Source organism: Triturus cristatus, chromosome 7, assembly GCF_964204655.1.
Source record: "Triturus cristatus chromosome 7, aTriCri1.1, whole genome shotgun sequence".
Classification (NCBI taxonomy): domain Eukaryota; kingdom Metazoa; phylum Chordata; class Amphibia; order Caudata; family Salamandridae; genus Triturus; species Triturus cristatus.
Window position 1 is genome coordinate 1,014,237,107 of NC_140590.1, and position 26,060 is coordinate 1,014,263,166.

At 50.1% G+C, this 26,060-nt stretch overlaps 1 protein-coding gene across 1 annotated transcript in view; it reads left to right on the forward strand.

The window, feature by feature from the left end:
* The window catches only part of RAD50 (RAD50 double strand break repair protein), a 495,519-nt gene that overhangs the window by 446,285 nt on the left and 23,174 nt on the right, over nt 1–26,060 (forward strand). Inside the window, exons 23-24 of the mRNA XM_085618052.1 lie at nt 17,599–17,684; nt 18,983–19,122. Coding sequence (XP_085474178.1) covers nt 17,599–17,684; nt 18,983–19,122 — 226 coding nt within the window. The remainder of the gene's footprint in view (nt 1–17,598; nt 17,685–18,982; nt 19,123–26,060) is intronic.

Below are 26,060 nucleotides of genomic sequence, written 5' to 3' on the forward strand. Positions count from 1 at the left end.
AAGTATCTGGTGTCTTTATTTTATTTTCTAAAACATGAATAAATAAATATCTTTGAGTGAGTTTCCACATCAGTTTACCTAGGTGCAGATTGGGCAAGATGGATTCTTGAAAAGAAAGGCGGTCTTGGCTCAGCGTTGTCCATCACGGTGTCCGTGAACCCTTTGCTGCGTTTTTATCTCCGGTCAAACCGCCGGGGTCATTAATTCATGGCTATCTCCCCTCTGTGCATCATGCGTTGCTCTTTACCTGTCGAGTACTTGGAAAACGATTTCCTGCGTGGGATTTGCTCTCGCCCGCTGGCAGGCCTGGCACCTCCCCACTCCTCCCTAGAACGCCTACTTCCCCCTCAGTGCTGGACTGCTCAGTCATGGCTCCCCCTCCCCACTCCTCCAATCCCCTTCACAGACGATTTGCATTGAGATAAGAGGTGTGCTTGAGTGTTTGTTATCAGTACGTTCTCGTATTTCAAGCACACTCACACTCAGCACCATAACTCCCAGTCCTCTCTCCTCGGCACGAGCACTCTCATGCCCAACACGCTGCCCCGTAAGAGAACAATGTCAAAACTAGCATACTCTCATGCCCAGTATACATACCGTGCGTGCTCTCACACCGAGTGTACACGAAAACTTCGCACATACCTTTCCAGCAGTTTCTCAAACACCCATCTCGCACTGCTCTCACACCCAGTGCATGCACTGCCCTCACACCCAGTGCACACTGCTCTCACACCCATCTCGCACTCCTCTCACACCCAGTGCACACTGCCCTCACACCCTGTGCACACTGCCTTCACACCCAGTGCACACTGCTCTCACACCCATCTCTCACTCCTCTCACACCCATCTCTCACTCCTCTCACACCCAGTGCACACTGCTCTCACACCCAGTGCACACTGCTCTCACACCCATCTCGCACTCCTCTCACACCCAGAGTGCACACTGCCCTCACACCCAGAGTGCACACTGCCCTCACACCCAGTGCACACTGCTCTCACACCCGTCTCTCACTCCTCTCACACCCAGTGCACACTTCTCTCACGCCCATCTCGCACTGCCCTCACACCCAGTGCACACTGCCCTCACACCCAGTGCACACTGCTCTCACACCCATCTCGCACTCCTCTCACACCCAGTGCACACTGCTCTCACACCCAGTGTGCACACTGCCCTCACACCCAGTGCACACTGCTTCCACACCCAATATGGCCCCATACCTGGTAAACTCCCTCTGGGAATCACTCTTTCACACATTTTATGTACCACTAGCGTCCAACACTCATGGCACTTTCACAGACTCTCTCACAACGAGCGCAATCAAATCAAGTTCACCCTCACACCACAAGCACCAGGCGCGCAACACCCATTGGACTCACAGGGCTTCAGCCCCCCCCCCCCCCCCCCCCCCGTCGTGTGTGGCAGCCCGGGATGAGACACCTTCCCGGGCAAAAAAGCAGCCGCACCCGAGCACTTCACAGGTCTTTAAAAGACCATTTGCATGTTAATGAGGCCTCGCTGTTGTTTCACCACTTCTAAGAGCCCCTGCAGTTCCACTCTGCCTATTGCTTAAAGTTCAGCCCCCCCCCCCCCCGAAATTTGGCTCTAGTTGCGCCTCTGACAAGCACTCACGTTCTCCATTCTCAATACCGAGAGCAGTCTTTCACATGCAACACAGCCACACAGCAGCGCTTTAATGATGTCCATCTCACTTTCACACTCAAACACACACTAAAACTTCAAGGCCTCTGCTTCAAAGCCTCGCTAACCTCCTATACCTCACAGCTTGGTTATTCTCTCTCACAGCGCTCTCTCACACCCAAGGCACACATCTCTAACCCATCACTCTCAGGCAGTGCTACACATCCACGTCATCAACACACCTTCACACCCTGGAAATAACTCACGCCTGAGCACTTTAACCCCCAAACTCTGTAACGACACACCACTTACACGCACACTGCCCCAACACTTACACTGGGTACAAACACAAATCCCCACGGCACTCTCATTACCCGGACACTGTCGCACCTCGGAAGACTCTCACAGCCGCTTGGTCGTAGGTAGGAACCCGCCACTGGTAGCAGAAAGACTACTCCCTCGCGGCCAGCGTGGCGCCAGAGCATAAGAGACACAGTATTGATGGACGGAATGCAGAGCAAATCAAAACATTCACCCCAGTCAAGAGATCTGGGTTAAATCCATCATGCTTTTTCTCACCATGCCACCCAGGTTTAGACCTGGCTTGACCCTGTGCCCGGCGCCAGCAGCAGCCAACCTTCTGGTCCAGTAGCATGGCAACAAGGACATTGCATCTACCTATGCTGTGCTGGCATCTTCTGCAGCTACCGAGTGCCAGCGATGTGGTAACGGAGCCACCCGGCCCGTTCCAGCACGCTACTCACGCACCCACGCACCCGGAGGGCGGGCACGCCCGACGGTATAAACAAAAGGGCGCGAGACCGCTCGAGGTCTTCGGCCCACTCCAGTAACCCCTGCTGTTGTGTCCTTCTGTGTCCTGCCCCCATAGGCCTCACCACCCCTTGGTCTACCACCCCGAACACCACATTGGCGACGAGGGCGGAGCCTACCCGCGCCTCGCCTCTCCGGCGCTCATCACACTTGCCTGGGGGTGCCCGGCGCTCTCCGCGGAGGCGGAACAGGGAGGACCTCGCCGCGCGCGCGTCCTCGCGCTAGAGGACTTGAAGCCGGTCCTTGGCAGGTGAGCTCCGTCGGAGGGGGAAATCGACCCTCGTGAGCTGCCTGGGCGTCTGGGTGTCTTAGCTGGCTTGGATTCTGCCGGTGAAGGCCCCGACAGCCGGTTGCTGCAGGGGGCGTCCTCAGCGGTGCCTGAGGGGAAGAAACGGACAATAACGTGTTCAGAGGAAAAAAAAAACACAGATCGGTGGGGAAGCAGGTCTCGCCTACGCGTATGAGCAGCACCATCAGCAGGTCTCGCCCACGCGCAGCTCCAGCAGGTCTCGCCTACGGGCAGCACTATCAGCAGCACAGGTCTCGCCCACGCGCAGCACCAGCAGAGGGAAAGTAGGTCTCGCCTGGATACCAGCCAAGCAGCCACGGTCGGGGAACGTGCACAGTGAGAGGTGCCAAGTATGTCGGGCCCTGCCGCCAGCGGAAGTGGCACGGCGCAACCGCCTCAGCAGGCAGCCGCGCTGCCCGCGGCCGCCGCGCAGCCCGCGGCCGCCGCGCCTGGACACGGGGCGGTGGCCCCGCTGCCGCCGTTCAGCGAACTGTCAGACCCCTCCACGGCGGCGGTGCGGTGGCGCTCATGGATCGGACGGCTGGAGCACTACTTTGTCGGAGTGCGGGAGACGGACAACACGGTCAAGAGATCTCTCCTCATGTGCTACGGGGGCGAAGAACTGTATGACCTTTTCGAAACTCTACCGGACAGGGGGAACGACGACGACTATGCGGGCGCCATAAGGGCCCTGAACCGCCACTTTGATCCCCAAACGAACCCCGATTTCGAGTGGTTTAAGCTTCGCCAGGCGCGACAGGAAGAAAATGAGAGCATTGACGTCTTCTATGCACGCCTGTGGAAACTCTCCCTGTCCTGCGAGCTGCCAGACCAAAGGGCGGAGATCCGGGCTCAGCTCATTCAAGGGTGCAGGTCGGTCCCGCTGCGGCGTCTCATCCTGCGGGAGCCAGGCATCTCCCTCGACAACATCCTGGTCCTAGGCCGGTCTCACGAGCTGTCTAATGCTCGAGCGGATGCAATGGAGGCGGCCCTCAACCGGCCAGCGGCTGCCCAGAAACCGCCAGCGATCAAGGAAGAGAGAGTGGACGCGCTGCAGAAGCGACCGACCAATCAGCGAGGAGCCGCAAGGGCTCCGCAGGGCAGCACATGTGGCAACTGCGGCCTAGGTCACCCACCTGGCGGCCGGTGCGTCGCCATGGGACAAACATGTCTGAAGTGCGGCCGAGCGAACCATTTTGCGAAGGTCTGCAGGAGTAGCCGCAGGGGGCGCGGAGGCGCTTCCGGCCCACGTGGGGCGCCGGCGCGCGTACACCAACTGACGGTGGAAGAATCCGCCGCCCTGCGCGAAAACGCCACGCCACAGTTCGAGGGAGATGGGGAAGAAGAAGAGGAAGTGTTCTTCGTGTCGTTCGTAGGCCGGGAAGGCACGAAGAGAAGACCGCCGCCCATGTGTGACATCCTGGTGGCCGGGTCCCCGGTGAGTGCTCTCATCGACACGGGGGCGTCGGTGAACGTCATGGACAGCTGCCAGTATGAGAGGTTGTCGCCACGCCCACCCCTGAGACCCTCCAAAGCCCTCATCTACACGTACGACAGTGACCGGCCACTGTCCCTGCGAGGGGTGATCGACGTTGAAGTCGTCAGCGAAGGCCGGAAGTTGGCCACGACCTTCCACGTGGCGGAAGGCAAGAGGGGCACCCTGCTGAGCTGCCACACCGCCGAAGATCTGGCGCTGGTATTCTTCGCAAATCAGGTGCACGAGCTCCATGCAAGGGAGATACTGAAGGACTTTCCGATGCTGTTTCAAGGTCTAGGATGCCTACGCGGAAAGCAGTTCAGACTACACGTGGACCCGACGGTCCGGCCCATGGCGCTGCGTCACCGGAGAATACCATTCCTCCTGCGACCACAGGTGGAAGAGGAGTTGCAAAAATTGGAAGACTTGGGGGTGATTGAGAAGGTATCGGGTCCGACCCCGTGGGTGTCCCCCCTGGTCGTGGCGCCCAAACCCAAGCAGCCCGGCGCCATCCGACTGTGTGTAGACATGCGCCTCCCAAACAAGGCAGTCAAGCGCGAAAGACACCTCACGCCCACCATGGACGATATTGTGGCCGACCTCAACGGCGCGCAGTGGTTCACGAAATTGGACCTCAACGCGGGGTACCACCAGCTTGAACTCCACCCCGACAGCCGCAACATAACCACCTTCTCCACCCACGTTGGCCTGCGGAGGTATAAGCGGCTGAGCTTCGGGATCTCGTCAGCGGCCGAAGTTTTCCAAAACGCCATACGGGAGACTCTCTCGGGTCTCCAGGGAGTCATCAACCTAAGTGACGACATTCTGGTGTTCTCACGAACTCTGGAAGAACACCATCGGCATCTGCGTGACACGCTGCAGCGGCTAGCGGATAGTGGACTCACCCTGCACGAGGCCAAGTGCTCCTTCTACCAGGAGTCGGTCGAATTCTTCGGCTACATCTTCTCGAGGGAAGGCCTGAGAGTGGATCCGAAGAAAGCGGTAGCGATCCGCGCTGCCCCGCGGCCCACATCGGCCACCGAGGTCAGGAGCTTCCTGGGGATGGCAACCTACTGCGGGCGGTTCATTCCCAATCTGGCGTCCCTGTCGGAGCCGCTCCGGCTTCTCACGAAGAGTGGTCACCCGTGGACCTGGACGGCCAAGGAAGATATGGCGTTCCAAGCGGTCAAGGACGCGCTGATCGATGACAAGGTGATGGCGTACTTCAGGCCCCACCGGCGGACAGAGGTGGTGGTGGACGCGAGCCCCGTGGGGCTGGGCGCGGTCCTGATGCGGGAGACGGAGGCGAAAGAATGGGTCCCGACCGCGTATGCCAGCAGGGCTCTGACGGCTACGGAGATGAGGTACGCGCAGATCGAGCGGGAGGCGCTGGCCATCAAGTGGGCCTGCCAACATTTCCATCTCTACCTGTATGGGCACGACTTCCGGGTGGTCACCGACCACAAGCCCCTGGTTCCGCTCTTCGCTGGCACGGCGAGGCTAGGGCCCCCGAGGATCGAGAGGTGGGCAGTACAGTTACAAGCGTACCGATTTGAGGTCGTGTTCCGACCCGGGGCCAGCAACCCAGCGGACTTCCTGTCCCGCCACCCGGAGCCGGTGCGCCCTGATCAGGCGGATGAGGCGGAGACGGAGGAGTTCGTCCGACTAGTGTCGCAAGCTGCATGCCCGGTGGCACTCACGTTGGAAGACATCGGCAAAGCCACGGAACTGGACGACTGCCTCGTGAAGGTGAAGCGCACGCTGGCGACCCACCACTGGCGGAACTTCCTGGATGGAGTGCAGGCCCTCACCGAAGAGGAGAAAGTGTATCGACAGCAGGTGTGGAACGCGCGGAGTGAACTCAGCGAGGGGCCGCACGGCGTGGTCCTGCGAGGAGCAACCCTCGTCATCCCGATGAGTCTCCAAGGAGAGGTGGTCAGGTTGGCACACCAAGGGCATCAAGGCATCTCCAAGACCAAGGCAAGGCTGCGGAGCAAGGTGTGGTTCCCGCGGATGGACGCGCTGGTTGAGGAAGCCATCCGCAGCTGTCACTCGTGCAACATCACGGGGGGGGAGCCGACGCCTCACCCAGTGATCACGGAGGAACCCTGTCTGGAACCCTGGTCCAAGCTGAGTATAGACTTTGGTTCGTTCCCGGATGGGCGACACACCTTAGTGGTGGTGGACTCACACTCCAAGTTCCCGGTGGTGGAAGTAGTGTCATCAACGGCGTTCGGCCAGGTGCGAGCGGCGCTGGATCGCATATTTGCCATGATGGGCCTGCCTGAGGAAGTCCGATCGGACAACGGGCCCCCGTTCCAAGGGCGAGAGTTCCAGGAATACCTTGCGGCTCGAGGGGTCAGACACAGGAAGATTACCCCGCAGTGGCCCCAGGCGAATGGGGAGGTGGAGCATTTCATGCGCACGATGAACCGGGCGCTGAGAATTGGAGTCGAGCAAGGAGAAGATGCGGATCAGTGCCTCTCGCAGTTCCTAAGTGCCTACCGGCGGACCCCCCACTGCACCACCAGGTGTGCGCCAGCGCACCTTCTGTTCAAGAAGGCCCCCAGGGACAATATCCCGGCGAGTCATGTGTGGCTGCCCACGCCGCTAGACCAAGAGGCGGCGCAAGGGAGAAGGCGGACCTCCAACGAGAAAGCCAGTCTGAAGAGGAGAGCCCGGGGGAGGAGTCTCCAGGTGGGAGACGGGGTCATCCTGAAGGACCGGTACCCGAATTGGAAGTATCGTACCCCGTTCGAACCGGAGGTGTGGGAAGTGACCGGAGTGCGGGGCACCATGGTGTCCGCCAGGAGAGGGACGCGGACAGTAACGCGAAATGCGTCTTGGTTCAAACGAATAACATCTGGCATCCCCGAGACCGACCAGGAGGAGGAAGAGTTTGAGGCCCCGGAGGGGTGCGGCTCACCAGGAACGCCGGCGAGCCCATCGCAGAGCGCAACCCCACTGCCCGGGGCGGGCGATCGAGAAAGCGGGCCCTCCGCCGAGACAGAGGTGCCCAGTGTCTGTGGGGCAGGAGGTACAGGCCGAGGAGACGCTCCCAGGAGCCGGCAGTATGGACTTCGGCCAAACCCGGCCCCAAGTAAGAGACTGAGAGACTTTGCGTGGTGTGCACAAGAACTGAATGGTTTGGCGATAAATGATCTCTGTATCTGAAAGATTGGAGGGATGTGGTAACGGAGCCACCCGGCCCGTTCCAGCACGCTACTCACGCACCCACGCACCCGGAGGGCGGGCACGCCCGACGGTATAAATAAAAGGGCGCGAGACCGCTCGAGGTCTTCGGCCCACTCCAGTAACCCCTGCTGTTGTGTCCTTCTGTGTCCTGCCCCCATAGGCCTCACCACCCCTTGGTCTACCACCCCGAACACCACAAGCACCACTGTGTCACTTTATCTCCTTCCTGCTCACCTGAGCATGCCAATGCATCCTGGAGGCACTGTGCGGCCGGCTCTGGTGGCACAATGTGTTTTATACAGCCACTCTTTGGCCCTATGTCTGATGAAAGCAGCATTCGTAATCCGGGAGCTCAAAACGTGTTTAGAATCCTGCATCACATGCAGATAGCAAAAATAAAAAAAATAAGCCCATTCACAATACCGCACTACACTTCGCTGAAGGTTGCAGAGGTTGGTTCTGTTTCAAAGAAATTCAAACCCCAGAAAGAAAACCAAACATCCAATCAGTAATGTGAAAATCATTCCACATGAGCCCACAACATTCAAACCTGACTCTATGATATCCGTGAACCCCTCAGAGAGAACGTTCTATTGCTTTCGTTCTAATAGTGTCAGAGAGAGAGAGGGGAAATCCAAATAGTTGTTTGGGAAGATTTTCCAGAATGGTTCCTAACACTGCAACCCCCAACGTGGCTGTGGTTACAACCATTTGTAACCTCCAGTTGTGGTAGAATCAGTACAGACTTGTCCCCTTTCTAACCAGCGGAAGCACATTATAACTCCTATGTTGGATAGCGGAGGACCGCAGACAGTTTGCTACAGAACAAACATATCTCTCTTAATGCTGTCGCTCGGCCCAGAATGATCCATGTTTGTTGATCTCTCTGACTGTTCAAGCCAAGGCCAAAGTCTTCGAACTACTTTTTAATGGAACCAAACACTGCCCCTTGTGCAGAGGGAATACATTCTCACACAGTGCAAGATGGAAGCCAATAATGCCGGTTAACACCCACCAAGCCTGCACCTGTCCTTTGGAAGCATCAACCTCTGGTATAAACCTTTGAAGGCCTTTCCGAATTACCAAGGAGGCCAACTCTGTGAGGCAAACTCTAGAAAAGATTTCATGAGGTCTAGCTGTAAGCCTGTGTCCTCAGGCCCTTGCTCCTTCCTATCAGGACTCCAAAATTGGATTAACGTGTAGGAGGAGTTGATGCCTTCTCCCCTGATTCTTCAAACACACGTGTGCACCCCACTCACGTTTCCTACATGCTTTTTTGTGATCACATAAATAAACATGTTTGAATTCTCCTGCTCATGCATATATCTTCCTTAGATAACAGGGGTTCTCCCCAGTGCTGACATCCGAGAGTTAGAAAGTTCCAGCAAAAATGTACCAATAGACTTTTAGGTTGTTTCTTTTACTCCCGGAACTTCAGTAGATAGTAAACAATTGGAGAAATGTGTCCTGTTCTACACGTATCTGGCCAAACTAGTTGTGCCCTTGAAAAAAATCTGAAAGTTAATATTTGCCATGATGCTTTGAATGGGTAACAGGTGAACTTAGAAGTTTTCCCTAGGCGGATAGATAGGTTCATAGAGAATCCTACATTTCGTCCTAGTTGTGGTGATCCTAGCAGTTGTAGTCCTAAAATTACAAGAAGATGCATCTTTCCAGGTGTGGAAATGCGTTTCTTGAAAAAGATTTTGGTAGGAAGCCTAAGAAGGCTCTCTTTTGAAATCTGTGACTTCAAGTCTGGGTAATTTATATGGGTGTGCATCAATCGTTATTGCTACAAGCCATCTACATGCACAAGGTAGAAGAGATCAAGATAATTCCCATAGGCTGGGATTCTGATGTTATACTGCTAAACTGTAGATTGCATTTGAAAAGCTTCCCCGGTTTTTACGTTATGGGCAATTGCAGTGCCCAGGTCTGTGGCACCCTGGGTCATTCAGCTGAGGGTACTACTGTCTATAAAACAGGCAGGCGAATGACAGACCAATCAGCAAACATATATTTTCAATGATGTTTGTAATCTCAGATGTGTGCCATAACAGTGGTGACGAGGAGTGAAGTTAAGGAGACGCAGAATCTCCAAGCTTCTACCCGACCCCTGGCCGAGACACAGTGCATATTACCAGGGATGTAGAAGGCGGTAAATCCCAGGACAGCAAAAGCAAAAAAAAATGTTTCACTTGGAATTCCGTTGCACCCTTCAATCCGTGGTTCGAGATCACCAGCTCACAACAACTGAGTATTCGATAGTCCACCAGGCAAGCCTCAGTAGAAGTCTGGTCAAGGCCTTCCAACAATCATCTTCACTGTGCTTGTAAACACCTGGCAGAGAGCGAGAGTCAGTCTGGCTGCTGAGCAAAAATCGTGTCCACCTCCTTGTCAACTTTGTTGAAAAGAATAGACAGAAGTATGATCACCAGTGAAGAAAAAGCATTTGCAATGCAATAGGTCTCGCATTTTCTCGAGTTTGAGTTATTAACATTGAAAATAACAATGCCTTTTATTTTTGTTTTTGTTTTAAAACATAAATAAAAGACATTGTCATTTACAATGCCAATAGCTTAAACTCGCTTAAATGCAAGACCTATTGCATTGCAAATGCTTGTTTAGGTCTTGCCTACGTAGCGCGCAAGCGCTGCTTTGGAGTGACCTTTTGGAATCACTCCGTACTTTTTGGGAAACTCGTGCATGTACTGCACTGTTTCCAATGAGCCCTCGTGAATGTACGGCGTTTACCTTGTGGGAGCGAGCAGCGGCGCCATCTGTTTGCAATTATCGCGCCCGTGGCTGTTCGCTCCCGTAAGGTAAACTCTGTAGATGGGCTTTAACTTTCGCAGCCGCGCTTATCTTTCAGCGCTTGTTTAAAGGAGAGCTTTCATCGGGCCCTGTCCTCTACATTGAGGAACTGGGGGCGCTCTGGTTTTTAGAAGGCACGGACAGCCATACTGAACAGGTCTCTTTCAAATGTCTTTTCAGTGATGTTTAGTTTGGTTGATTTAGCTTGGCAAGTTCCAAAGTTGTGCGCCGCAAATTCAGATTATCCGTTCCCTGCTATTTCACATGAATCTGGGCAATCGGATTTGCTTTGTATGGTCAGCTGGGTGTTTAGAGTGCTGTCAATTTTACAAGTAATTTGGGCCAGCCAGCAAAAGGGTAGTTTATTTAAGGTTCGGGTACACTGACAGCTAAGGAATACTGCCCGGATGCTATGTAATTAACATGCCTCATATGAAAACGATTACAATATCTAATCATTGATGCCGGCTGGCACTGCAGTGACTTGCTGTTTGGCATTTCATGCGATGGGGGGTTCTTAATGGGGCATCACGAAGCAGCAAAGAAAGGCGCAGGATGGTCCTGGGAGAAACGTGGCAGTGAAACCTAGACTCTGAAGCTAGGGCTTGGTGGTGTCTCCAGGTCAGCGCATACGGCTGATGATATATCACAACGTGTCAGGAGAAGAGTAACGCCCCGGTCCCTCCGCGGCTCGGCTGCATCCTGGACTCTGCTCTCAGCAGCTCCTCACGGAGGTATTAAGGGTTACTGCTCGCGCTAATGGCCGTGCTTTACAAGGGCTCGTAAACTCTGTGCCTGCCGTTACAGAGCCCGAGGCCGCACTGACAGCTCGGGGCCACCCCGGCTCTGCCCGGAAAGTTACCTCCACGGCCTGACCGGTTACAGATGTCTGAGGTGGGTTGTCTGTCTGTGGAGAGCACAGTTTGGCTACTTTATGAGCTCAGTGGCCAGACCTAAACAGTAAAGCAAGGCATGAAATAAAACACTTCCGCCAACAGAAACCAGAGAAGAGACACGAGGTGTTAACACACTCTGCTATTCTCTCGCGATAACACCTGGTGCTGAGCGACTGCCTCCCAGGATACTACCCTATGCTCCTCTCTCTCCCACAACCCCTAAGCTCTAGCTTTCTGTCTGTCCTTCTCTTTTTCTCTATCAACCCCCATCCCCGCTCTCCCCTATCCCTGTCTTTTCACTTTCATCAACAACCTCTTCATCTCTTTACACTCCATTCTTTCTTGTCTAGCTTTTCTGTTCTCTCACTCCCCTTTCCCCACCCCTTCTCAGTAGTCTGTTCTCTTGTCTCCCCATCTCGCTCTTGTACTTCTCACGTTTCACTTGTTAGCACACCCAGCCAGCCATCCATCCATCCAACCTCCCACCCATCCATCTGTTTTTTACTGTTGTCTCTGTATCTGGTCTCGCTTTCTGTTTCTCTTTATATCTATAACCTTCTCCTCTCACACTTCCCCTTTTAACGCCCTGTTGCCGCTCCTCTCTGCAATGTTCTCTCCTCTTTCTCCCGCCCTCTGTTCTGTCTCTTCCATTCCCTCTAAAACACCCCTCTCTTCTCTCGCATCCTTCTATTTGGCCTATATGTTTTGCATCCACAGCTGTAAATACACATGGCCACTGTAATATGCATCAGGGGAGGGCCAAATTATGCAACAGCCTTGACTAAACTATGCAGGAAGAAAAGGGAAGTGCTTTTGATCCGTTTGAGTTAGAAACCAATAGTGTATTGTTCGCATCTGCAAATTAAGAAGAAAATGATGGATTGCGTGGCAAATCTATAATTATGTGGAAATCGTCAAATTTCTAGTTGCCCTCGCTTACCCCCTGATGAGCATGAAATTAAAAAGTGCATAGGTATAATGTAGCCCACACTGTGTGCTATATTAACACCATCACCCCATGTAAAATAAGCGCTGTTTGATAATGCACTATCAGTCTCTGAGGTAACCCAGTGCAGTAACGAGAAACGTTTTTTAGGGCTCGCCTACGCAGCGCGCAGGCGCTGCTTTAGAGTGACCTCTTGGAATCACGCCAGACTTTTTGGGCAACTCGTGCATGTTCTGCACTGTTTCCAATGAGCACTCGTTTACTACATGCCCTTTAAATAACAAGCATTGGCATAGCCAATAGGTCTTGCTTTTGGGACCTTATAAGTATTTAGTTATGCAGCACCATATCCTTGGTGCAACAACATCAACTGTTGCATGACTAAACACTTATAAGGTCCCAAAGGCAAGACCTATTGCCTATGCCAATGCTTGTTTTCTTTTTGCCAATGATGGGCAGCTTTGTCAGCAAGCATTGGTAAAGTCAAACATTCGGCTAATGCGTTTCAAAGGCAAGACCTGTAGGCTTTGCCAATGCTAATTTTTGCATTATGGATACTCTATGGCTGTTAAAGTGTAGGTTTGGAAAAAAAACAGCTAACTGTGAAACCTGAAAAATGGGGAAGTAATTAAAAAAAAATTGCTTGTGTTCCAAGTCTATCAATAAAGTTCCAAAAATCATAGAAGAAACGTTACACAATTCAAATTTCCAAAGCATCCCAAGATGTACATCGGCAGAGGACATTCAACAGGTAGAACATTAGATTTCAGCCTCTGAAAAGGATTCAATATGTTGTGCATACAATATAGTTAGCAAAAGTACTGCTAGCTGGCATAACAGCCATATATTAGTGAAGATTTGATTTTAAAAGCAGTTTGACCGGTCCACCACAAGGGTCCACTGCAAGCCTGGACAACTGAAGGATGGTGGGTGCTGGATGGTGGGTGCAGGATGGTACGAACTACAGCACTGTAAAATGTTTAACCCCAAAACCAAATATTTTTTTAAAAAAGGACATACACCATGTTAAGAATGTTTTAAATGTTTTTGATTTCTAACAGATTTTGACAAACCTTCAATTCTTTACAATTCGATGGGCAAGAAAATAAAGGCTATGCTATGCCAATGCAAGAGTGGCGTTTTAGGCAAGATATTTGATGACATTTATAGATCAAAAACAGTTTGTAGCAAAAACAAATATTCACATTCCTCAATATAGCGAGTGAGGGTGCATAGCAGACAAAGGATATTGTCAAGACCAACAAGCATTGGCAAAACCAATTCTTTTTGTGGGCCTTTTGAGACCTGGCTAAAATCTTTTTTTCTTTTTTTTTTTAAAAGAAGCATTCTGTAGTATAATGAACAAAAACAAACTGCTGTCTGTATACAGTGCATCTATTATACAACAAACTGGTTCATGTGTGGTAACTGCAATGCAAGCACTCCATGTGAGGTGAAATGATACACCAAGCTGCTTAATGGGATGAGGTGAGGAGGTAAAACTGCTTGACTCAGCCAAAGCCCACTTTAAGTATATTTTAAAGAAATAGTATCAATAGGTTCACCCAGCGGCATTGTCCAGTGAGACATAAACAATTGTGGCTATATCATGCAGTGTGCATTCCACTCCGAGAAATACTTGTGACATTATGGGGTGCTGCTAAACAGTGTTTTACCAGAGCTTTCGGATTAGGACGTATTGGAAATACAGGTGTAAATACATTCACATCTGCCCATGGCCCCCCTCTCTCCTGATCCCAATCCCCCGCAGTTTTGAAGGCAAGGCACTGTGCTTTCATTGCTAAATTCAAATGTCCTTTTCTTCACTGAATCGGTTTTACTAGATATCCACTCGCCAAGTAAATTAAGTTTGAAGTTGGCAGTTCTTTAGCAAAAAGTTATGAAACCCAAAGAAATCGAGGCATTCCATCCTCAAAACCAACAAAAGGCCAAACTGTGCCTTCTTAAAATTGAAAAAGGCCAGCTTGGTAAGGGAGTAGTCAAAGTTTTTGGCTTTATCTGTAAAACTATGAAAACACACGAGAAGCAAGTCAAAACAGCAGCATGAAAATATGTATCACTCAAAAGTAAAGCACAGATTGCGTTTTGTATTTTGACCTTTCTGGGGCAGTGTGGTGGCATTAAAGCTCCCAGAAACCACACATGGGTGCAAATAGATTGGGTGTTGGGAAGGGGAGTTTCTCTTGTCAACATTCACAAAGAGGTGGGAGCTTGTTGCGTCCCACCCCCAAAAACCTCCTAATGTTAATCATCGAACAGCGCAAACGAGGGCTGCAGTTTAAACTTAATATGAAGTTCAGTTGCCGCTGGCCGCCGCAATAAGGGGCCAGATTGAATGGCGCTTATTTTTATTGCAGGTTGTGTTGGTCGTTCACAACGCGTGGTGTCCTCGGCATGCGATTTTACCACCCCGATTTGAATCGGCCGAACAAAGTGAATATTCCAGTGACTGCAGCAAGCGAAGAAGAAACCAGCCGTTCCTTTAAATACTGCAGACAAATACCCCGCTGGCCGGGTGTCAACCCGACTTTTAGAAAAGATTAACAGTTCGGAGGAAGGTGGGGCTGGGCATGACCTTTCTGGTCGGACAAGCTGAGCTGGAATAAAAGCCAGCCCTCATGTTATTAAGTGGAAAAAGAAACCTGCTCAGAACAGATAGGATAACAAGCTATCGGCATTGCGCAAAAGCAGCCGCTTGTTTATATTTGCATCGCGGTGCAAAAATAAACACATGTCTGCCCTTGCCAAAGGTGACTAAAAAAACATAGTGCCTACCGACTAATGAAGGAGACCGTGTAACACTGCAAGTAAAAGATCCAGTCCTGATGGGTGGTTTCAAAAGGAGACACGGTGGTAACAAGGCGGGACTAAGAAGCCTCCTATTGAATCGGAAGCCAGAGTTTACCATAGACAATGACACCAGCCAATGAAAAAGATGGGTGGGACTTCCACTCCACTTCTAAAACATACCCTACTACAATATGCCTCGGAGAGCGAGCACCGCATGTGCGCTGCAACGCTAGGCGAGACCTAAAAAACGAAATCACAAGCATAGACCTTGTTGACCCGCTCTACTACACATGTTGTCACATCTCTTCGTACTAAATGATGTGTTGAAACGGATGTAGGAGCACAATCATCCAAACTATTCCTAATAGAATTCTTGTGCACACTGCTCCATGAAACACAAACACAAGTTTCTTCCTCATTTTCCACCACCGTAAACATACTCGACTTCTATGAAAGTTAAACTTCGAATGGTGCATCCACGAGTTCTGTCATCCGTCCTCCTCGGGTTGTTTCTGCTTGTCAGTGCTGTGTGGGGGATTTTGCTAGTAATATACTGCAGAATGAACTATGTGATGTTTTTTCCACACCCTGTACTATTGGGATCTGCACTCCTATTACTTTTGCTTTACATTTTGCAAGTGGAGAGGGTGTAAGATCAGCATTATTTCCATTTTTTGTGTATTATTTTGCAGTTCAAATCTTCGAAAATACTTCATCGGCTTCCAGTAGTAACTCAGTGGTGGTCCAAGGATTCCAAAATGGATTCCTTTAGGGGTCCTTGGGTTTCAGCAATGATTGAGTGGGAGTCCACAGAAGTCAAAAGGTTGAGAACCACGGATAGTTATCGGTTCCCAAACTTCTTACTCCTGAGGACCCCTATTGATCACTATTGGAAGCCAAGGACCCCCAAACAATTTGTACGATTTAAATTTCAAACATTAAAACAGTAGTTTGAAAAAAGTAAACACACACTTGTGCACACCAAACAAATACTCGAATCACTTAAGATTTTAATATTTTATATAGAAAGAATTAGCAAAATCGAAAACTTTTAATGGGATGGTTAGTGCTGCATCTCAGCAACGAACTTTTCAATATTTAGTACTATTTTGAAGTATGAGGCTCCTGCCAGGGCCGGACTGGAATCCCAAAGCAGCCCTGGCAAATGTTGTCAGACCGGTCCCGGTACTAAGTGCAGTTAGTGAGTATAGCCACTGCAAAGCAAACTTTGGGGGGCTCTCCCACCAAGGAAATTTGGTGAAAAATGGTGCATTCTGCAACACATTTGTCATTATGTATTGAATTGAATCTGCTTTTAAAGCATAGTAAATGATGACCTTACTATGCACCAGTACAACAATCTTTTTGGGGCTCTTTTATGAATCTTTCACTAGCACTCTTCAACAGTGCCTCTCTTCTCTCAATAGCTCCTCTGTCACATGATTTCATTTGTTTTATAGCATCTCTCATACAAGTGTAGGGTGTCAGAGCACTTTACATCACACACATACAGAGACAATGAATCGTACGTGTGTAAATCGGTCTATAGAAAATGTTATATAAGGCAAAGGTGTAGGATTCACGTCATCCATACTGGTGAGCATTTTTTAAGAGTGCTTGGTCTGGAGAAGCACAAAATCTTGATACAGAATGTAACATAGGGGTTAGCTTTGACTTTAATTATAACAGTTTAATTCTACTCAAACAAACCTTTTTGGCAATATGAGGATTATAAAAGACTGGGAAAAAAAGATAGCATACTAACTTGTACCATGCAGTTTGCATGCAGCTGTTTGATGGCAGGTCATAGCTTAAGGTGCTAGATTATGATTGTAACTCAAACTGCACAATAACAAAAGAATCTCTGTGACAAAAGCAGTAACCCACTGAGCTATGTACTTAAACTACTGTTTTTTTTTTTTTTTTAAATGCATGGTACACATTCTTTGCAGCAGGCATATTAACCCTCTGTGCTACCTTAGATGAGTCAAACCTGCTACTGAACAAAACACGCATCTCTCTCCAGCAGATACATTAATCACTGGATGTTATCTTGACACTTTTATAGTTGCCCGAAAACTACAGATTATTCAAGAAACTTTGAAGTGCTTTTAAAACTGTTGCTTTTGGACCCCCTGGGAATGTGTCACGGACCCCTGGGGGTCCGCGGACCACAGTTTGGGAAACACTTACTCCAAACAGAATCAGTAGGCATTTCATGAATGTCTATAAACAAATGATCAAAGTTTTTTTAATATGATTTTCTGTTACTGGAATACTTGATTAACATCCTTTAGGTATATTTCACAAATGGTATGCTTTAGTTGTTTTTGTAAATAATGCAAACAATGTAAAATGTGTTGTACGATTACTTTGAGAACGAAGTTAGTATCCTATCCAAAATAGAATGAACAAAGTGTGTTTAGTACTTTAGTACTACTCCATGCCTTTGTTTAAGGTAATTGTGTAAGGCTGAATTTAACATCTAGGAATGTTGTGTTATACATATATATATATATATATATATATATATATATATTGTGTGTGTGTGTATATATTATTAATCATACAAACCATACATTGATTACATTTATGGGAGGTATCTGTTTCTCCTGCAAAGTAGAGCTTAGTAGCGTGGTTCTTCGGACTAGTAGCCTTTCGCAGTGACTTGATGTTTTTCTCTATGTTCTATCTTTCTAGAGCGATAATGAAATTTCATAGCATGAAAATGGAAGAAATCAACAAAATTATCCGTGACCTTTGGCGAAGTACTTACAGAGGCCAAGGTACTGATTTATCATGCCCTCATCTTATAAATACGTTGTAATTCGTTGTATCCATTAACATTGGATTTTAGGTCAAAACATGAAATATAGGTTATATTTATTCCTTTTAGACATGTTCATGGCCTTTTTGGGGTTCGTAATGCATGCATTTCGTTTTTTTCCTGCTTGGTGTACTGAACTCGCCTTTTTATGGGGTAGCCACAATATGTATGAATAAAGTAAGCTTCCGGTGAACTGCTGGAAAGGGCCAGATTAGTGACTTCACTGTGGCTGAATGATCTGTTGGAAATCTGTGTAATTGTCACCTCTTTAAGGTACTGTTTTAACTAGGTTTGCCATTTATTGTGTTTGCAATCAGTTGATCAAGAGCGTTGCATTGGTTGCCTTTGAAAACATTCACATTTTTAGAGTGGATCGCTATTTCTCAGGCTTCTTTCTATGTAGTGTAGTAGAGGCTGCATTAGTGTTTTTTTGCATTTATTTGTGTTATTTTGTATGGCACTCGGTCCACCAAATGGCAATTTCAAAGTGATCGAAGCTTCCAAAAGAGGGAAGGGGCATAAGAACTGGGGGCAGATCGAAAAGTGCCATGTCTTAAGTGATCTAAGATTCATGAGCCAGGTTTGAGATGGAGATGCAGGGGAGGAAAGTTCCTAGAGGAGGACCTTTGGCAATTGAGACTTGTTTGTGCTTTGCAGTGGACGGATAGCAGATGTCAGGAGACATCTGCTGGTTGCATGTGTACTCTTGAATGGTAGCTGGATGACTGGTCATGATGATGTTTATATCTAAAACTCTGGAACTTAATTTCAGTAGTTTAAGTCGTCGTGGTCCGATAACACTAAGCCAAGGATGAGACGAGACTTGTGGTTTTGAGCTGACTGCAGGTGGTTCCCAGTTTGACTGGAGAGCTTCCCATATGAAGCACTGCACTAGGTTCTTGGGACATGACGCCTGTCAAGACGAATGCAAGCCAGTGTGCCCTGCCAGTCAGGAATAGGTGGCAGAGTCTCACGTGATACAGTGTTAACTTGGTTGTCCCATTCTGTTGTGCACATTGGAGATCTCAGCATCAAAGATTGTGGGCGTGGTGTTTGTAGGCCAAAGGCGAGCCAGAGCAATGGTCAAGTTGCCAGCTGTGAATCTTGACCTCTGCACCTAAACACAAGCATTGGAAGCACACTGAAATAAGCAGATGGTACAGTCTCTCTTGTTAGTAATTGGGACTACACCGTGTTACCGTATCGTGCCCTCTATAGGTAATGTCACATTATTTACACATTTAATTTTTCTCTTAGATATTGAATATGTTGAAATTCGTTCTGATGCTGATGAAAACGTGGCTGCTGACAAAAGAAGAACGTATAACTACAGAGTAGTGATGATAAAAGGAGACACAGCACTGGATATGAGAGGAAGGTGCAGTGCTGGTCAGAAGGTATGTGCCTCTTCAAACTGACAGTATTATATTTTGTAGTTTTTCCTCCACATTTGCCATGGTAAAGACTATGCAGTAATTCTTATGTTTGTATTGTTGCCTTCATTGATCTCGGTAATAAAAATAAGTGTACAACAAATGCTGCTATAATAATAATCCATACTTGTAAAGTGCCAACATATAACCGCTTAAGGTTTCAAGGTGCTGAGGGCTGTCGGGGAGATTAAGTGAGCTATTGCCCAGAGTCACATGATGCTGACCTGACCGGAGCTGGGGCCTCGGATCGAACCGTGAGCCCCATGCTCCGGAGTCAGCCCCTCTGACTGCTGCGCCACACCTCTCCCTCCCTCTATATGTAAATGTAAAGATATTAATATACATACCAAATACTGAGGCTGTCTCAAGGTACTGGTCTGCCACAGAATGGGCACCTGCAGTTAGAAAAGAGTCTTGAGTTTACATTCAAAGGCGGAAATCTCAGCATCTTGTTGAATGGTGTAGTGGGGAGGATTTTTCAAAGGAGAGAGTCCAGTAACCTCAACTAGTGACCACTCGCTGTAAAGAACTTAAAAGAATGTGGTGAAAGAGGATTTTTGTTTGCAGATAATAGGAATCTCGGAGTTCTGATAGAGGCTTCTAACTACAGATTCCTCGCCTTTTCAATTTCCCCGGGTGGTGGCCTTGATCCAGAGAATCTTTATTGCAATTCCCTTGCACGTCTGTAGGTGGCGTCCTGCGGCTCTGCATTGGATCTATTCCACCCCGATGTGACATCAGGGATACTATATATGCACCACATCCGGGCCCTGATATGAGATCCTTTCTTTCCACATCTTCATACATAGATCCAGTGCTCTGCCAAATCCTGTCAGTCTGACAGAAATTCTTTCCCAACAAAATTGTCCAGTGACATGTCCCCTCCGAAAACCACAGCAGTTTACACCTTTTAAGGACTACAACTGCCAGCTATTGGGTAACAGACACCCACTATGTCTGTCTCTGGTGCGGGGGCGTGGTTATCCCAGCAAAGATGGCGGACGCAACATAACCAGGCTCCGTATCCCAGACCCACCATCCATTTACAATCGCCGCGATCCGTGCCGCTATCTCCTGGCTTAATGGAACAGGGCACTGAAAGGTTGCGGCGCCTCCTAAGGTTCTTTTGGAGACGATGGAGTCCCGGTTTCAAGTGCGGTGGGGCGCCGAGACCAAAAGTACGCCGAGGTGGCCAAGGACTGCGGAATTCTGTGCACTGTCCCCCTATAAGGGGTTGTGGGGGTCAGTGCGAGAACCAAGCCCTTTCGATGGTGGTCACCCTCAGAGCGCAATCGGGAGCGTGGCAGAGGACCGTGTATCCTGCTGCTCCCCAGCTCTGATGGACTACGACCCAGCAGCTGGTGTCAGACCCGGCATGGGCAACTATTGAAGCCTGTGCTCTGTCCTCAGGAGTAGAGAGACTGCAGCAGTGCAACTGGGGAGCAGCAGCAAGAACCCCCACTTCAAGCCTGGCCACATGGTGAAAGATTATCTCAGCGGGGGGCTAGTATTACCACAGAGAGAGCACTTCTTGATGGGGAGAGGCGCTAGAGAAGAAGAGATGCTTCCCTCCGCCATGGGGACTAGTGCACTGAGGGATTTACATTGTTCTTCCACCAACCGGCAAATAAGACTGGGGGCCGAGTTCTGCCTGCGACCGCAATGCCCGTGCGGCAGGCGGGAACCCAATAGATTTGCTCTGCTCTCCTGTGGCTTGGGGACCTGCCACCGGACAAAGTTTTGGGGAGCCACACCTACCAGGCTCCTCCCATTTCTAATTATCAGAGGGGTCCCCATGCTGTGTATGTGGCCACCAAATAGCCTGACTGGACCTTCATAGCCTGACTGGACCTTCTGGGGTATGTGGAACTGTGCCGTTGGGAGCCCCATTGCACTGCAGGCCCCTTAGAGACGAGACCCCCCCCCCCTCATGGCTGTCCTAGGGACTGCCTCACCAGTGGGCCCACCTGGTACTTACAGAGCAGGACTGGCCCTCAGTGGATACGGGGCTGCCAGAATGGACAGTGCTGGTGCCTCTTGTCTGCCTGACTACTCCATCCTGCTGCACTCCCCCCTGGCTGCTCGTTCCCCCCTTATTGTCATCTCAGTGTAAGAGTGAGGGGTGAGGTGGGTCCAGGCAAGACTGAGGCGGGTTATCGTCATACGGGGAAGGCTTCGCCCCACTCTCAGTCACGATGACGAACCTTTAGTGCACCAAGTGGAGTCTTATTGAGACAATTGGAGCTGTGTGTTTCGCAAGACTGGCTTGGACTACTCAAGCCTAGTGGCAACTCCAGTTAGACTGCACGTGCCGCCCCAGTGTCTGACCCCCGCAAGGGCTCCTGGGGGTCTGGTGGGTCTCGTGGAATGGTGAAGGTTGTTGTGCAGGGTCTCAGTAGCTGGAGCCTCTTTGCGCTTGAGATGAAATCTGCCGCTCCGCTCTTGCTGGGAGTGTGAATCCAAGTGCCTCATGGGTCGACAGCGGTATGGGTCCCCATCCCGCAGAGTGCCAAGGTCCGACAGGCCTGAATCGCTTGGGTGCTTCATCCAGCCAGTAGTCCATGCCACAGACCGTCCCAGAAGCAAAGTTGCACAAGGCACTCGAAGCAATTGATGACTCAAGACAGGAGTGCCGAGCCAGGATAGATGCAGTTGCACTGGAGGTGGGACTGCTCAGAGAGGATCAACGGAGACTCACAACTCAGTTAGATTTGGAGAACTCCGTAGATCGCTTGCACCCTAGCCTGAAAGATCTAGAAACTAAGGTTTGCTCTCACTACTAAAGTCCAGGAACTTGAAGGCAGGGCGGAAGATTCAGAAGGGCAGTCCTGCCACAATAAACTCTGCATCGTGGGCTTTCCGGAGGCGTCTGACCCCATACAATTCATTAAATGATGGCTGTCAAAGACAACAGCACCAGGAAAATTGTCTCTACATTTCCTGATAGATTGAGCCCATTGAGTTCCGGCCCGCAGACCACCCATGGGACCTCCAGCCTCCCCAATAGTAACAAGATTGATGAATAATCGAGACAAGGAACCCATCCTTCAGTCGACCTGATCCACTGGTCCAATTCTATACGAGAATGCCTGAAAATATCTATTCCCTGATAACACAGTGGAGGTACAGCAACGCAGGGCACCTTTCATAGGAGTTAAGAGGAAGCTTCGACAGGTTGGCCTTCGGTACTCTCTACTATTCCCCACCAAGCTAAAAGTTGTGGCCAATAACGCTAGCTACTTCTTCACCGAGCCCATGGATGTGTGGGACTTGGTGGAACAACGTTGATACAAAGCAAATCTCTCACCCTTACCGCCAGGGAGAATGCGGGGACAGACCCAGGGGGCGAAACCGGCGCCAGACCAGAGGGCGAAGGCCTTTACAATTGAGTGGAACCCCCACACCAGCACAGGCGAAGGAAGAACAGTCCATGACCACTGCAACATCCTGGTGGACCGAGAGATGCCCCCCGACTCCCAGTTTGGCGGATGACAATCTCTCAGAGACATATTCCTGAGACTCAGTGGCCAGCATAGACTTCGTGGTTCTCCCTGATGCCACACCACAGAAAACTGAAAATACGGTCACTTACTGGCGAGTATCGCCCCCACTGGCAGAATGTTCTACTAAACTGGAAGATGAAGCTGCGTACCCTCTCTACTGGAATTCCCAGCATCCAGCAACCACATATATATCCCTGGCGCACACATTTCGAATCACGGCCAGGAAGGGAAGTGGAACCCAGCAAGGGGTGCACAGATAGCGCTCTTCCAAGAAAACTACATAGCTAAAGGTGAAGATGATCGCTTACAAAAGCGCTGGTGGGACCAGTGCTTCAGCACTACCTACTCAGGCTTCGTAAGAGGAGCGCTCATATGGGTCCGTCCGGAGGTTCCATTCTGTCCCACAGCTGTGGAAACAGACCCTGAGGGGCGCTGTGTACTAGTAGAAATTCATCTTGATGGCATTGGATGGTATTTATGCACCAAACACAACTGAAGCAACTTCCTTAGCACGACTGTCTGTAATCCTCACCCGTTGGCACATACCCCCAGGATTCTGGGAAGTGATTTCAATAGTGTCCTTGACCCAAAGTTGTACCGCTCACATCCTCCGCTGTCCACCTCCCCAGTAGTGTTGGCAGCCACCTGTCTCATGCAATGGCTGACACACTGGTCCTTACTAGATAGTTGGCTCACCCTGCACCCTGGGGCTCAGGAATACTCTAATTATTAGGCTATGCATGGACCTCATGTGCCATTAGACCGTTTACTCTGTCACTCCACTCTCCACGCCTAAGTTACAGATTCTGCATCCCTCTGAAGGACATTCTCCGACCATAATCTGCAACAGATATATGTCGAATGGGGAGCATTGAGATCCCCTGTTCCCCTTGGCGATTCCAATCAGTGGTGCTGGAAGATCAGGGCTTCCAAGAGGAGATGAGAGAGGCCTTAACGCACTATTTTGAGAAAAACGGGGGTTCGGACACCTCCCAACAAATCAAATGGGAGGCGCTTAAGGTGGTGATTAAGGGCCAATATATTAGAGCAGTGGTGGGAGCTAGGGCAGAACTGCATAGGTATCTACTGCGGACTGAGGAGTCGCTAGGGCCGCTTAAAATAGCAGCTCACCTACACACCACAGAGCTCCGTGACTGAGGCATTGGAACACCACTCACGCCTGATCGAGCAACTGCAGTGCCTGGACTTCCGGGCCTATCAGGCTAAGATGCACGCTGAAGGAGTCAAATCAGGCCGACTGCTGGCGTGGCCCCTGCGAGGCGTGACACCTGTGGTTCCCATCACTATGATCAAGGAATCTCCAACTAGCAAACTTACCACTCAAACTGACCCTGCTCTGACTCTGCTTTCATAATGTATTACAAAGTGTTGTATGACCCCCCTACAATGCTGACCCGCAGGCACACATCGATGAGTTCCTGCAAGGCCTAGTTACCCATGCTGGACCGACTGGAAGTCCCTAAACACCCCCCTCACGCTACAGGAAATCCGCGGAGCTATCACGGGTGCTGCAACACAGAAGACTTCAGGCCTTGACATATTTCCTGTTGAATTTTACAAGACCTGTGTGTCGCTCCTGGCCCCAAACTGTTGGAATTATGCCAGGTTGCACTTACAGAAGATAGCCTTCCGCAGTCCCTCCAGGAATCCCTACTTGTGTCTCTACCAAAGTCTGACCAAGAGCCACAGGAGGTCACTTCTCATCGTCCTCTATCTTTGTCGGGTGCACACAATAAAATCCTTAGTAAGATCATAGCGACCCAATTGTTGGAGCACATGCTGCGTCTGGTACACCCAGACCAGAGCGGCTTCATTCCTGAGAGTTCCACTACCCTAAATGGTAGACGTTTGCACAGAGTGATGGAGCTGGCCCTAGCCCACTGGCCTTATGCTGCATGCCTAGTATTAGACTTTGAAAAGGCATTTGACACGGTGGACTGGGGCCATCTCTTCTCCATCCTGGACATGATGGGTATCACTGTCAGGCTCCAGAGACTTATACAGCTCCTTTAGCCAGCACCCACAGCCTGTATGAAACTTGGCCAGCCCTTCTCACCCTGTTCAGGATGAGCAGGGGAACCGGTCAAGGATGCCCCCTCTCCCCACTTTTGTTCACTCTCGCAATGGAGCCGTTGACCCAGTGGCTCAGTCAACAAGGCGGAGACTGGGGAGGCACCTTGAATGAAGAGGTACATATAGTCTTACTGTATGCCAATGATTTATTCCTCTATATTCGTGACATCCGGGAGGGGATCCATGAGATTGCAGAGACTCTTGAGGAATTACGCAAGGCCTCAAGACTGGGGGTTAATTGAACCAAGTTGCGTGCCTTCCCACTCCACGCAGACTGCTGTCCCCCACAGCAGTTAATGGTGGACACCCACCTGCTGACATGGGAGCCTAGTACGTTTCGCTATTTAGGGATTTGCATGTACCACGCCTCGCAGTATCCTATTGAATGGAACCTCACTAGAGCCATATCCTCCCTACATCCCCAGATGACATTCTGGAGCACCTTACCACTTACAGTTCAAGGGCGGATTTCACTATCTAAAATGGTAATGCTTCTTCACCTCCTGTGCACATTCCTCTGAGTGCACATTCAACAGGCCACCTTTTGGGCCCTACAAATCATGCTGGGAACCTTTATATGGAACATGTGCCAGAGACAAGTGGCACTGAAGAGCTGCAATTACCTGTGGACAGAGGGGGATTGAGGGTGCCAAATTTTGAGCATTATTTAGCAGCACAGCTGCAGTGGCCTGTGAGATGGCTAGTGGGGTGGCTGGCGGAGGAACTAGGCCTAGCGTCGACGGCTCGGAGACTGGTAGTGGTAGGTAGCGAGCCAGACTCAGGAGTCCGATAACCTATTGCGCGTAGCCTATGCCATCAATCCCCTCTGTACTCTCTAGAGGTTAGTCTGCACAATATAACACCAATCGGACAAGAGGGCGTAGCGGCCTGGGCACCGGCTGGAGTGGGCAGGCTGGCCGACTTATTTCACAAGAATGTGCTCATCCCCTTTGACCAGTTGCTGGAGGACTATGAGTTACCGGCGGGACACTTCCTTGCGTACAGTAGGCTGTTGACTGAACTAGGAAGGCTTTGGGAAATTGCGTACTCAGAACCAGAGCAGCAACCGCTCATGCACACTCTTTATATTATGGGCAATGGGCAAACACTCATCACGTGGTTTGCACGGGCGCTAGCGTATACCACATCTGACCCACTGCAGGCGGCATACCCCTGTTGGGAAAGAGACATTGGCCGAAATGTTACGTCCAGAGAATGAGACCAAGTCCTGAACATACAACATCCTCCACCGAGCATACCTCACCCCTGAAAGTTTACATATAATGTTTGGGTCTTCACCACGTT